Below are 15,557 nucleotides of genomic sequence, written 5' to 3'. Positions count from 1 at the left end.
TAATTGCTGTAATTGAACGTAGAGGTTTGACGTTGAGCCTAATGTCAGCTAATGCTTTCATAGCTGTCTGTTTACAGTCACTGTAACTGCATTACTTATCCTCACTTTATTCCTTTTACATTACTTGAAATTAATGTTAATTATGATGAGCTTTAATAACGAAAAACATCTAACCCGTTTTTCTTTCATAAGCCTTCAAACTTGTTTATTCTGGTATTACTTTAGAAATAAATTAAATGTAGGTAATGCAGATCAGTAGTCTTGTAATAATTTTATTATTAGTAATATATATATATATATATATATATATCAGTGTTTCCAACAAACTACCATTTTGATTAAAAAGAAAGTGTTTTCTTTACCAAGAAAGTGGCAAGATGAAAACCACTATTTTCTGTTTCAAACGTCAACATAGCAACTTTAGGTTTGCATAACATTAAAAATTCAAATCCAGGTTTTGATTTTCAAAGATTTATTATAAAAACTGGTTATTTTTTCCTCAAAATACAGTAAATCCATTGAATCAATATAACATTTATTTTTCATGTTTAAAATACACAAAAAAGTAAGTTGATCCACATATGACAGCCTCTGAACTTGGTCAATACTAATCTTGTGTATAGTTTACGTTTCTTCCCCACCACAGGTTCATCAATGCCATCCAAATTATTAATTTTTTAGGGCTGCACGATAAATGTGATTGTCATGTGCATCTCGTCAGTAAAGCCCATTCTGTAATTAGTAGTAAATCTCCATCATGTGCTTTCAGATGGAGTGGCATTTAATACACAGAGCCGTAGATCACTGACAAGCTACACGATATCGCGTTCATAATCAAAGGCGATTCATCTGTGATTATGAACACAATTTTGCGTAGCTTGTCAGTTACGGTTTACAATGCATGGAATGGTGCGCAGTGGGTGGTTGAGTGGATGTATCGCATTCTGCAGAGAAGGGAGACTGGTGTTTGTCGCGGTTTGGAAAGATAGTGAGGAAACAATGACAGAATAACACTGTGGATATCGCATTTCACATAAAATTAAAAATTGACTTTTCAATAATAATCAGATACAATACTGATTTTGGCAGGGAACTCAATTCTTTTTTTTAAATGGCGTTTATCTTCATATGCAAATTCATTCTCTGCCAGCAGGAGGCAGTGTTAAAGTGGTAGCGATCAAGGTTTCCCTGGTAACCGCTGTACACAAAGCAGCGCTCCGCTCACAAACACTGCTTTATCATTACATGCAAGATGAATTGAAAATGACATCCAAAATTTTCTTTCAGAAATTCTGTGATATAAAAACACCTGCGCCACGTTTCAATTTTGAAACATGCAGTGCTCATGTTTATTCAGTGAAGTCAAAGCCTTTTGTTAAATCTATTTGTGGCGGTCAGTTTTAATATTGTGGCGGGTGCCACAAATAAATCAATGGATGGGAAACACCGCATATAATGTATTACATAAATATATTATTTAATGTTCTGTATTTATTACAAATGGTGGTTAAAATGGTTAAAATACTGTAGTAATTGAATGTTTTTAATCATCTTAGAGGTGTGATTCCTCTTTTAACGAACAGTGTTTTGATGTGGTCCTATTATGATTTTATCATCACTCGCTAACTGACACCTTTCTGAAATCTCCCGCAGATGGAGTCTCCGGTCTCCACGCCGGCACCGCCACCACTCCACCTCCTCGCTCCTGTCGGCAACAGCGACATCTCCTCCTCGTGTGAGCAGATCATGGTCCGCACGCGCTCCGTGGCCGTCAACACCTCTGACGTGGCTGAGCCCGAGTGTCTGGGTCCCTGCGAACCTGGCACCAGCGTCAACCTGGAGGGCATCGTGTGGCAGGAGACTGAGGACGGTAAGGACTGGAGCCGGATGGATGCTACATGCTTTCGGTTCAACATTTATTCACTGTTATATTTAATGTTAAACTCATGTCAGTTGATATGAAGACTAGGGCTGCTCGATTTGGGGGAAAATCTAATTGCAATTTTTCTGCAGTTCGTGGTTTACAGTGCTTCAGGTTTTCTACGCTTCTTTGTAGGGATGCACTCTTTGGCAAAAAAACTCTTTTGATTATAGAAATCTGCAGGGAGGCCTCAGAGTTTCTCTCTTGTTAATAACAGCTAGTTTATAAGTGCTTCTCATTACAGTTTTGGAAAGACAGTTGGGGCATGTCTCATTTTCAAATACACATTATAAGTGTCACAAACTCAGAACAGATGCAGAGATGTGAAACTGCCACTCTTGAGATGCTGAAAACTCTGGATCATGAGCTGCTTATGTGTGAATGAACATAGAGCTGTGCTTATTGTCATTAACTAAAACTAAAACCATGAAAAAAAAATTCATTATTTAAAATAAAATAACTGTTAAGTAAATAAATAACTGTTAAATAAAAAATCTAAGGTTTTTTTTTTATAGAAAATATATATATATTTTTTTTATTTCAGCTAATTTCCAAAAAAAAAACTAATGATAAAATTAGAAAAATTAATTTTTAATTTTAATAATTTTAATTTTAAATTAAAATAAAAAAGCTTTTTCAACATTTCAGTATCACTGAGATTATTATAATTTATAATTGCATTATAACTTTTATTAATAGTTTGAATTGTTTTTAAATAATATTTTCTGTGTTCTTTTTAATTTTGAAGTTTTTAGCAATTTTGTTGTTTTTGTTAGTTTTATTAGTTTTTTTTTTTTCTATATAGTTTTAATTCATTTTTATTTCAGTTTTAGTATGTCAAGGTCAACAAAATTATTATGACAAAAGAGTTTTTTATATATATATTTCATTTAATGTCAGTTAACACTTGTCAAGTAACATTTTTTAATTGGTTTTAGCTTTAGTTACCTATAATAACCTTAAATATAAAAGTCAATTCAAAATATTAATAAAGACTAGTATAATACTAAAATACACACAACCGCACGCTAAGCCATGTCATGGTTTTATTTTTGATTGAAGCTCCACCCTCTAACAATGCTAGTTTTCTGATTGGCTGACACTCAGATTCTGTGATTTTTTTCAGTATGCTTATATCTGTCAGCTAGCAAGGATATTTAGTGGTTTCCCAAAACATGCTTGCAGGATATTGCGCATATATATCTATAAACAATTAAGCCTGTTTTGTGCTGGTTGCCCATCTAATGAAGTGCAGACTAGGGAGAACACACTTAAATTTGCTTGTTTAGCTTCCTGGACACTAATTCCAGCTTGGCTTTGAGCTGGAGAAGGTGATTGACAGAAAAGCTGCTGTTTGCCTCATTTCGCAATGCTTTTTCTCCCATAAAACTAATGTTTTTCATCCAGGACCGGTGCTAGACTGTTTAGATCTGAATGTCAGGACTGCGTTGCTGTAGCCGTTAGCCATTTATGTGTGTTTGTGCTATAAGCAAACAAAATCCAGACATCACAGTTTGTTTTCTCCACCAGATAAAGCTTAACCTCTCTGTTTTTCTACTTAAGTCCTCTAAAGTTTGTGTTATTAGCTGTCTTTCAGACGCTCCCTTCGGGTGAGTTTTACTTTTATTTTTTGTAGACTGGCGTGCATTCATAGGCAAATTAACCTGACGATAGAAGTCCTGTTTTCGCAGGCTAATGGTACTGTATTGTAACACGAGCAAGTCTTGCTTGGCTCTTTGGCCGATATCTGTTATTTGAACACCCAGCCATGTTTCCTCTGTTGCGATAATGCAGAATTGCTGCGACTGACAATTTCAGGCAAGGTCAAAAGGCGCCACGCAGCTCGTACTTTCACCTTCGCCCACTCGTTCCATTAGCTCCATTAGCTCCGCTAACGCACAGAAATTGTGCTAGTTCACACCACATCAAATGCTTCCTGTCTTCCCCCGGTCTCTTCATATCTCCATCCGTCTCGCTTTACCTCCAGTCCTGATGATTCAGTGCTGAGGTCTCATGGCACAGTGGTCTCCATTTGACAAATGCAGAAAACAAGCCAGAGGAAAGTCTGAAAGCGCCTCCAGAGAGGGTCACGGGAATGAGCAATAACAGCCAGACCAGCATGCCTTGCAGTTGGAGGCTGCAGAGCTGTTAGAGACGTCTCTGTTTGGATGCCCGGAGGCTTTCAGAGCTCTTTGGAGAGTTGTGTAATGGATGGACTTCTGGGTTATTGCTCCATCTCATCTACTGTGGCTTAAATAAAACTAGTGTGGTGTTTATGAAGTTCATACAAGGCAGGGTTATTACAGTTTTGAATTTTACATGAAGTTTTTACGTGCACTTTAATTTCAAAATGTGTACTTTTGATTTGGTTTGGTTTTCACACAAATACTTTACAGTAAAGTCTTAGTTTTTAACATCAGTTAACAAATAGTGAACTAACAAAGAACTATTTTTATAGCATGTTAGTAAACAATTTTAGTTGACAGTGCAATGTTTTAGTAAATGAAATTAACATTAACTAAGATTAATAAATGCTTAAGGCCATTGTTTGTTCATGTATACTAATGTTAAACAAATGAACCCTTATTATAAATCGTGGCATTACCATTTTCACTCCATTATTGTTAGTTTTAGCTTTGCTTTATTGTTTTTAGTTTTCATTTAGCTTAAATCTTATTATACTTTTAGTATTTTAGGGCTGCCAAATGTTAAATGCGTTTGACTAAATTAATCTGGTACAATTGCTAAACTGGTAAAATTTACTCTATAGTGTTATTTCTATATTGGCTATCTTTTTAAGTTTTTTTCAAACTTTGTTTTATTTATATGTATAATTTCGAATAACTTTTTTTTTTTTTTTTAATAAGTCATTTAACAAAGACCAGTTATGGCTTTTGGGTGAATATTTCACAATTAAAACTGACAGGTCTTGTAGTTGTAGGTGTTAGCAATCAGAATAAATCACCCCAGCTAATAGAAATTTACTTGCACAGCTGGCTAGTTTTTCTGCATCACTGGTGTATGAATTATTCTGCATATGTATGTGATTCTCATCCAAAACGTTGCATTCTGTTTAACTAAAGTCATGCTCATTTGCACCTAAAGTTTAAACAACCTCTTTGCGTTGTAATTTGAATACCAAATACTGACCTTTGGGGCGGCAGTATTTAAAGGGAACCGTACGGATCAAAGATCGCTCTCCTCCTGGGCTGTCAGCAGGAGGAGATGGAAGTGCCCCTGACCTGGCAACCCAGACCCTCCTCCATCAGCCTGTGACAGCTCATCAAAAACCAGAGCGAGTAACGGGAGGTTCACGGCGAAGAGACAGTAGATTGGGCGAGGGAGCAAAAAGCTCAGAGAAAGTGACATTTTGCAAGAGCAGCACAGCAACATGCGTTTCTGAGCCAGGAGTCTTGTCTCTTGTCAACCCCACCTGCTGACACACTCAAATGTCAGCCTCAAAACTTCCAGTGCTTTATGGCTCCTGGAGTTCTTTGCCAGAAAAACATCCCTGTGGTGGGCTGGCACGACACTAGCTTGGCTTTGGCAAAACTCGCAGAGGGTTTGCCAGGCCAGAGTTGTTTCGATTCTTGAGTCCGGGTGGCAAACCTCTACACACGCATACCACGTCCATTCTGTCCTTTGTGCCAATATCTCCAAGCAAGTTTTCTCTTATTATTGGGAGTCAGCCATAACAGGTCCTGTGTTCACCATCTTCAAAGCATGATGTTCTGGTGTTCAAATAAGGCTTAGCCACAAACCCTTTGTCTTTCCCAGAAAATTTTGAAGCAGGAAAATGGCGAAGGAGATAAGACAAACTTTGTTCTGGAGAACCGCCAGACCTTTCCAAACAATTAGAGGTTGTTTACTTTGCTGTGAGGAGGTCCTTGGAACTGTCTGAAAGCTGTTTCTCTTGGTGGCACATTTCCACCTCTCCAGCCGGCGTGTCTGTCATAAACATGGTGGCGTTGTCCAAATCCAGAGCAGAAGTCTAGTGCCGTGGCTATTGTCCCCTTTTCCGAAGGAATGTAATGAAGACAGACACTTGACATGTGGATGTCGGCTCAGGCAAGCCAGTCTGGAAAACACACAAAGAGCCCTGTTGGGCTGTCATGTTTGCCCTGTAGAGAGTGGTATTCATTCCTTTTCTTAGTCTCTCTTGTCTCTTTCTTTTCTCTGTCAGTCAGACGGACCTTGCCAAGCAAAGCACATACAGAATGCCAGATCTAGCCTGTCTTTTTCTCTCTCAGCTTGTGGTCAAGCCTTAACTCGGCCTCGCTCGGCTTTTGGTTTTGTTCCACACTTCCCTTTTCGTCTCTTCCTTTTTTCCTCAGATCTTCCATCAAAGTCTTTCTCCTCCTCGTCTAACAGCTCTTACATTTCGCAGCGGGGATCCAGCTAGCTTTCTCGGTTCCTGTCAGCGCTCGGCAGGCTGTCAATATTGGACAACAATGACCAGATGTGTTTCTCCTCTGGCTTTTGCAAGCTGAAAATCCGAAACCGATGAAGACATGCCAGCTAAGAACGACCTCAACAGTGTTGACGTTAGTTCCTCAGAGCTGTCTTCTGTAATGATGAAGTGATATCGCCTGGGAAGACGGAGTCTTTGTGTGTATTTTCCAGGTTTGAATGGCACGTTTTGTTGTGTACCTTTCACACTCTTAGGATTCAGTCTTCCTCCTCAAGGGTTTATAATTGCTACCTGGCAACCCTTCATCGTCCACTGGGAAGAAGTGCTGAGGATGGATGTCTGGGGGGAAGGGAAGTTACTAGGCTTTGCCAAATCACTAGTGTAGATATTACAAAAGAAGGGCCCCTTCACGTCCCCTCCTTTCCCTTCTCCTCTCCCAGGAGACCTGCTCACCTCGGTCATGTGACCCAGATAATCAGTAGAGGCAGCCACCCGAGCAAGCATGTCAAAGGATCACAACCTCATAAAAAAATCAGGTCTTTGACAACCAATTCTGTTCTCAGTTGTTTTAAGATGACTGATTGTTCCTGCACTAGTCTCGTGCAAAAACAGATGTCAAACAGGAAAATCTGTGGTTGTCTTTTATTAGCATGAGCTTATTTTTAATTCAGGATTTCCTTCATTGTATATTTCTTAAGTGGTTTGATCGTCATTTCATATAAATAGCGAAAATAACGCACACTCACACGTGTGTCTACATAACGTCCTGTTGATTATTTAATCAAAAATACATAAAAATGCAGTCCATACAAGGTGTAAGATGTGCATCTTTGCTGTGACTCCAAAAAGGAAGAAAGAAAACAGGTTTACCTTTTAAATATATTAAATGTTAAATATATATTAACTATAGTGTTAAGGAAACCGTTGAAGTGATCGTGCGCCCAAACACACACACACACACACACAAAACATAGTTCTAGCATTGCTAACTCGACAGCGCAGTTGGCACTTTATCAAAATAAAATACAGTGAACCAAAACATCAGCACGTCTGCCTCTGTGTCATCGTTGGAACGCAACTGAAGTACAAAACCTATAATTTACATAATAAATAATAGTTTAGCATTCAGATACATCGCAAATATGGAAATATTATGGAATATTTGGATTTGTGCCGAATGAGGTAGGATACATGAGCAAAAAGCTCCATTTCTCAAACAGTTGAGTGCACAAGCCTTTAAAGTTTACTCCTTTGTCATTCTGTGAGAGACACATTAAGAGTCAGCAGATGGTTACTGTTTCGTGGGTTTTGTTTTCAGGTGCGAAAATCACGGCATTCGCTGTTCTTCTGCTGGGGGCCGGTTATCAAACAGCGTTGCATTGCTGCGGGCGCATCTGCGCAAGACCGACCGCATCTGATCGGTATTGAAAAGTCAATTTTAAATTTTACGCAAAATGTGATATTCGCAGAGTTATTGGGTCATGTTTTTTTCTTCCTTTTTTTCCAAACTGCGACAAACACCAGTCTCCCTTTTTTGCAGAATGCAATATATCCTCTCAACCAATCACAGCATATCATTCCACGCACTCTAGACAGTAATGGTGGTGCTCTGAATACACCCGGCATCTTAGTTTTCCTCATCTACTTTGTACTTTGTGATCAACAAACAAGGGCTGCAAGATAAATCGCATGTACTTGCTATGCGCAAGTAAAGCCGGTTCTGTGATTAATAGTACCGGTAATTCTCCAACACGGGCTTTCAGATGGAAATTCGATTATGCACGCGATATTGTGTGGCTTATCAGTGTTAGTGTTTTTATTAATGCCATTTATGTTTTTGTTAATACAGCACTAGTTAGCTAAATGAATGTAACATGGCAAAGATGAATGCACTTTTGGAAGTTGAATGTAAGGGAAATGTCATTTTCGGTGGTCTAATGTGATATTGTTCATGTTCTTGTTCATGATGAAATTTTATTTTATTGCTGTAATTAATTTATAGCATTAACAAGATGACCCATTGAATTAATTTTGGAAGCGATTACTGATGAATGTATTTTTAGTCCAGTGCCTGTATATAAGATTAGTATTGACCAAGTTCAGAGGCTGTCATATGTGGATCACCTTACTATGTTGTCTATTTTCATCAGTTTCAATATGAAAAATATCTTTCATATTGATTCAGTAGATTTATTGCATTTTGGGGAAAAAATAATACAATTTTATAATAAATCTTTGAAAATCTGGATCTGAATTTCTTCCAGTCTTTTTGTTTTTGTTCCTGCATTCGGGCAAATCCCAAATTAATCAGACACAATAACTTCTAAAACCCCCTTGAATACGGACTCTCCCTGAGCTTGAGCTCTATTGAGTGACTTGTTAGCCTGCCTTTGTCTACCCGGTCACACCGATGCCCTTTTCCACCCTCTTTCTCTCTATTTGACCTTCAGCCGGTGAAAAGAGGGGCTATGGGGAATGTTGAGTTAAAAGAGAATGGGAAAGGAGGTGCCGGGTCAATGTCGGGGACACGCAGTCTTGCCCCCTCCCCACACCCAGCGGGACACAGGGGCAGATTACGGAGACCATGCTTGCCCATTAATGAAACTCTTTGAGGGAGAAATTAGACTGGTGACCCAGGCGGTGAGGGCCCCTACGCTTCCCCCCTTTTCTCTTGTGGGCTTGTCAATTCTTTGTTGCCAAAAGGATACTCTTTGATGGGGCTATTGGGGGAAGGTTGAACTAAGGGGCCTAAAGCAATAGTGATGACCCCTTTATTGCTCAGAGGCAAGGGCGCTGGGTGGAAATGGGTTATAATATGACAAGTGCGCTGCTCTTTGGGTAGAGGGGTGGTAGGATCAGACTTCCATTCTTCCAGTCATTGCCAAGGTTCTCTTAAAGACTAACCCAAAGAGAGTACTCTAAGCCTCAGTCTCTGAATTCAACATGTTTGTTTTTACTATTTAAGGAATCTTTTTTTTTTTCAATCCATTTGATCTTGGGGATTCCTCAGGTGTGGTACAAAGGGTCTTTCTTCTGTGCATCAACATCTAGTCTTTTTAAGCTACCGGCCCCCCATGTCAGTTGCATGTAATGTAGCTTGTGGTTATATGTAAAATTGCTACCTGCCCTTTAAACAAAAGCAAAAACAAACAAGAGCCCTCAGTCGACTAGCGTCAATCATTCAGGGCTTTTTAGTGTCTATTTCTTGACTCTGTGAGACAGCGGGGTCTTCTCTTAGCCCCGAAAATGTGCCTGCAGTCTTAGTTTGGACTTGTCTGGCACACCAATTTGCTTCTCTTGGCAGCTAGACAGCACAGAGGTATGCAAAACAGCCACTGAGAGCCCCGCACAGCGATGGGGAAAAACAGCCAAGGCGAGCACAATGAAGCAAGTGCTTTCAGCTTGTTCGCCGTCACGTTTTCAGTGATCCACAGACTTGTAATGATTCATCCTCTCGAAATTTCACCGGGTTAAGAGGCGTACAGTGAAAGTTTGGGCGAGCTCTTGCAAAATCAACAAATAATGACATGGCACTTTAACATGTCGATGACTGCAGTGAATCTGTCACATAGAATCATCTCAAATCGTTTGATTTAGCTCAGCATGCTTTGGAGCGAGTGCTCCGCTTAGAGCTGCGGTTTGTTGTAAACCAAGTGGCATTAAGATATGTATTCTTGTTTGTCAATCCGTGCAGATAACCATTTGCAGAATTGCAGATTGCATAAGATTTAACTGGCATAGAGAGGAGGGAAACGTGTAATGTTGAAAGAATTCACCAGATAAGTGGAACCAACTGCCTGAGGCTCCCTTCCCCAGAGAGAGGGAGAGAGTTATAGCTTGGTTAATGATTGGGCGGCTTTTGAGAGTGAATAAATGGCTGCTTCATGAGCAGATGGAAACAAGGTTGGGTTTTATGTCTCATTGTTTGTAGCAGGTTCCAGCAGCCCTCCAACCCCCAGTTCTCATTGCTTCACTTGCCTTAATCTTCACGATTAAGAGCGCTGTCCTGATCTGTCTGCGACCAAACCTGTGAGAATGCTAAGATGATTTACAGGTTATCTGTGACTAAATACAGATGAATGAAGGCATAGGGTGTGGGGAGGTTTTTACTATGCTATGTTCATAGAACTGTGAAGTGAGGGATTAAGACTAGATTGTATTTCATGTTTCTTGTTTGTTTTAAGGCATTGTGTTAAAGGCTTCATTTTCTGGGTTTAGCATGCAGAGTTTTGGTTCTCAAAATATTCTGAGAATGACAGTTCTTCGGATATACAAAAATAAATAGCCATTAGAGAACATACTGTATGATTTGTCATTAGGTTGTCACAAGAAACGCCCCTGCAACAATTGCTATGTTTCCATCCTAATATGCGAAATAATGCGCAAAACTGGAATATCGGATAAACCATTTGCAAATAAAGCACCATTTCCATCCAACGAGTCAAAGACAACAAAATCGTCACCTCCTGATGAACTGGCACTAAATATTACTAAGAAAAGTAGGAGAAGCAACTGAATATAATAACTTCCTTATATGATCAGTTACTTCCAGACGAAACCATAAATGCGGTCATTGATTTTGGTGATGGATGGCTGCTGTTTGGGAACACATTCATGTAAGACAATTAGACAGAAATACTTTGATGACAGACTTTGCTCAGACATTTCAGAACGACCAAAACAACATTTCAGATGCTGTGCAACGAGTGAGGTCCGCTGGTTAGTCAATTTATCCCGTCCCATCGTGCAAAGTCACATTATTTTTTTGATGCGCATGGAGGAATTTATTAGGTAAATGTGTTTCCTTCGTAGTCTATGCAAATTTTTTCTTAAGGGATAAAACGTTTATTATACTCAATTGTGTGCAAAAGCTTTTTATGCGCATTTTTAGAATTTATGCACATTTGGCATTTCCGTCCTGTTTTTTTTTTCTTTTTTTTTTTGTTTGCTTGTTTTTTTCGGCCAATATTCCAAAATGGACATAAAAATAGGTGGATGGAAACATAGCTGTTGTGAAAATGTTTATGGTTGCAAAAAAAGAACCTCGAGAGAAATTTCTTAAAACACTTTTTGGTTCCTAGAAAAATAACCAAACGCTAACATGAGGGAATGTTCTATATCTGCTAGGAAGACCGTTTGTGTTTGGTAAACATTAGGAGGCTGTTGGTCTGTGCAGGTCAGGGCTTCCATTTACAGAATTAAGCACCTACTGTGGAAATATGAGCCGTGCGGGAGAATTTGCAGCCACACCTGCAGTTATACAGCAGACATTGTGTGAGCGGGTGGCTGCACTCTCTCTTAGCTTATAAAAACTAAAGTAGTGCAAGGGTGCAAATGTCGCTTCAAAGCTGGCGACTAGTGCTCAGGTTTCGTCAAGAGACTTGCTGACACGTAGAGGTCACTGGCAGCGAATGTCAATTATGCACATACATATTCTCTACACGTCGCAGTGTTTTCCCGTTGGCTGTGTGGCACACCTGTGTCATAATACTCTTTATTATTTCTGGAAGTGAGTACACACCTGTTGCCCAGCCTGTACTGTACTGGACTGTTTCAATGAGTTTTAATGAGGCTCAGAAACCGAAAGAATCAGACAGGGTTCCAATTACAGCTTCCTTTTATAGGGTGCTGGAATAAGGTCCTTGCTTTGCGTGCCATTAGAAATAATTTTAGAAGTTTCAGAAAATGACACTGAATTGGTTAACTTTGCAATTCACCTTGCCACGTCGGTGGTCCTGGGTCCGGTTTCAATGGTAACAATTGCCATTCCAACAACAGCTGATGTCATGCTAATTGTTAGCAGATGTAGTGGTATTTTTTTCAGTCTCGTACAAAAGGCCAATTATCGACATTTCCCATTTGGAGACACGATTCGAGTATTCTGCTCAATTTCCCCACTTGTGTCATTGAGATGGAATGAGCGCCATTGCAGTGGCTGCTCGCAGTTGCCAGTTGTCAAGGAAACGCAGCGTGAAAGGCAGAACTAAACACATGGAGGGTTTTTGTCTCCCTTTGCAGTCAACTGCGGTGTGAAATTTTTATTGCCTGGCACCTCTTGATAAGCTGTTTTAGAAGCAGGCAATTGATGCCCCATTGTGAATAGCGCCTTGCAGCTTGAAATCAAACAGATATCTCTTGTGTGCTTTGTCAGTCACAATGAGAGGTTGCAGAGGCTGTCCTCAAAAGCACCATAGATCAATTTTTTTGTGGCGTTTAGGAAGGTCAGTTGCTGGATTGAGTGTGTGCAATGGAATTGCATTGTGGGTGGCTGGGGAGTTGAAGAGGTGTGTAAAGTCTTCCAGGCACTTGATGTTTCCTGATACTACATCCTTAAAAAATGATAGCTGCTGCCACCTGGTGTTAACAAATGAGGTTCAGAAGATGTAGGCTAATTTCCTGTCACTCTTTTGGCACTCTGGATCTCTCAATGTCTGGATTTTGTTGTGCTAAATGTCAAGCAGATGGCACACAACCTGCAGGAAGGCGAGATTGAAGTTGACAGATCTTGGGAACGCTGGATGCGGATGATTATTTTTGGATGGATACCAGTTCAAAACAAACACAAAATATACTGTATATGAAGTCCCTGCATACTGCAGAATTGTCAGATGGAGGGCATGGGCTGACCAGTGTCTCCCACCACCCTTTCTTTTCCTCTCTCTATCCTTTACTTCCCTCTGCATACTAATAGGTTTTTGTGCACCCTGCTGTTCCTGTTGTCTTTATACAGGAAGTGTTCTAAATTTGGACATCTGTGCTGAGGAATGTAAAATCGGCAGTATACTTGTGCCAACAAGCACTCCTTTATCTTTTTTGCCAACTCTCACTTGTGTAGATCAAGAACTAGACTAATGCTTATTGCGTACAAACCTACCCTAGTAAAACAGTAATATATTTAAAATATATTTATTTCATATTAAGTATAGTTCAAATCCACTTAACTCATAAAAATTATAATTAAACTTTATTTGGGGTACTACTTGTACACAAAGCACATTTCTTAATATTTAGCCTAAAATGTGTTTCAATGTCACTATTGATAAGGATTGTATGATCTCTGAATAATATCTGTGCAAAATGCAAGATATTTAAAGTGTACATGAAAGTATGCTTGGAATAGTTCCACTTAAGCACAATCAAATATACTTCAGTATATCTTTAGTTGGACTTCACCACTACCTCCGCACAATTAAAGTGCATTATGCAGAAAATTAGTTGTTCTAATTTAACAGACTGTAAGTATACCTGTTTAGTAAACTAAAAGTACAATTGCATTTTTATTGAGTACATAAATATGTTAATAAATTTGTAGTATACTTAGCATGAAATAACAGATTTCAAATACAATTTAGTATATTTATTTTTCACTAGGGTAGTCTGGGTCTAAGATCCCCAAATAGATCTTTGACTTGAGATGATCTTAGTTGTAGTTTTGTCCTTATTGGTGATCTGTTTAACAGATGATCGCTATTTGCTAAAAGGTGCATTCATTCAGCTTAAAGGGATACTCCACCCCAAAATGAAACTTTTGTCATTAATCACTTACCCCCATGTCGTTCCAAACCCGTAAAAGCTTTGTTCGTCTTCGGAACACAATTAAGATATTTTGGTTGAAAACCGGGAGACTTGTGACTGTCCCATAGACTACCAAATAAATAACAGTGTCAAGCTCCAGAAAAGTATAAAAGACATCGTCAGAATAGTCCATCTGCCATTCAACCCAACAGTGAAGGGACTGATGAGAAATACTTCATTTATTTGAAGAAACCGTAACGTCTCCTCTGTGTCTCTCCTCATCACCGTATCATCATTTTGGAGAATATCCGCTGAAGGATGCTCCAATCGATCGGCCCGAGATCGGTATCCACCGATAATCAATCATTAAATCTACACCAAAATGCCACTACGGTGATGCATACAGTGAATAAAGTCAAAAATTGTTCAACGTTTGCATTCAGTGGATATTCTCCAAAATGCCACTACGGTGATGCAGAGAGACACAGAGGAGACAAATTGTTGAATAAAGTCATCATTACTTGTTTCAGAAATGTGCGCTACTGAAGTGTGTGTGGAAACTGAACAGCAGCGTGCTCACAGCAGGACAGATGGAGGCACCGGTGCTCTAACTTGCTCTTAAAATACTCCGTAATTTTTGGTCACACAGATAAAAGTAATAAATCTTTTGAATTTGTAAAGACTCTACGTTTATTTGTGTGCACTCAGAATAACAACGAAATCTTATGCTTCTGTAAAATAATTAAAGCAAACAAGATGCGCTTTCTGTCGTCTCAGTCATATGAACTTGAGAGAGAAACTTCGAAACTCTGTGTATGTAAAATAAATCTATGGAGAGTGAAATGTCTACTTTCAAATGAAAGAAAAATAAAATAGAAAACGTGTTAGCATAGATGATTTACATGAAATTGAATGTGTGTGCAGATGGCTTTCAGTTCAATAAAATAAAAACAACAAAAAAACAACTACAACATTTTGGATTTTTATTCAACTAAAGTGTGCATGCTGCTATCTGTGATTTTTTTACTGTAACTGACAGATTCTGGACAAAAAAAAAATACAACACAGGAGTGGGAGGGAACGGGAGTCATTCTTCCGGGATTGGGATGGGCGTTTCCCCCCAGTTTTTTCATGGGATTGGGACGGGACAGGATTTTTTTTTTTTTTTTTTTTTTTGCGGGAGTGGGACGGGAGAGATTTGAAAATCCACTCCCGTGTCACCCTCTAGTCTGTGAAGGTTTTAGATCTGTGTGGCAGCAGCAATATACAGTAAATAAATCAATAAATCCACTGCTCTGTTATCTCCTCTGAGGCTGTGACTCTAAATAGTGTTCTGTGCTCGTCTGTGCAGCCGAAGATAGAACAGTTAGTATGTTTTGGGTTAATCTTTTTACGTTTCCTTGGTTGGTAGATCCACCGGGGACCTGATTGTAGCACTTACCTGGAACCTGGAAAAGTCAGATTTTCATGATATGCCACCTTTAAGTAAAAGAAACCATCACTTGAGAATTTATTATGTTTCAGTAGTTGAAGTCTTATTTCCTATATTGTTTTTTTTTTTTGCAGGTATGCTGGTTGTAAATGTTACCTGGAGGAACAAGACGTATGTGGGCACGCTTTTAGACTGCACACGACATGACTGGGCACCCCCACGGTAAGCCTATCCTGTTATTTTTTGTATAGATCTGATCACAATAGATCTGTTTGAAT

At 39.2% G+C, this 15,557-nt stretch overlaps 1 protein-coding gene across 5 annotated transcripts in view; it reads left to right on the top strand.

The window, feature by feature from the left end:
- znf609a (zinc finger protein 609a) overlaps positions 1-15,557 on the top strand; it is a 103,726-nt gene that overhangs the window by 76,892 nt on the left and 11,277 nt on the right. For all 5 annotated transcript variants that reach the window (XM_042752913.1, XM_042752909.1, XM_042752910.1 and 2 more), the window contains 2 exons: positions 1,654-1,870; positions 15,414-15,501. In XM_042752913.1, coding sequence (XP_042608847.1) covers positions 1,654-1,870; positions 15,414-15,501 — 305 coding nt within the window. The remainder of the gene's footprint in view (positions 1-1,653; positions 1,871-15,413; positions 15,502-15,557) is intronic.

This window comes from Cyprinus carpio, chromosome B25 (genome assembly GCF_018340385.1).
Source record: "Cyprinus carpio isolate SPL01 chromosome B25, ASM1834038v1, whole genome shotgun sequence".
Classification (NCBI taxonomy): Eukaryota; Metazoa; Chordata; class Actinopteri; order Cypriniformes; family Cyprinidae; genus Cyprinus; species Cyprinus carpio.
Note: the sequence above shows the minus strand (reverse complement) of the source record. Positions and strands in the feature narration are given on the sequence as shown.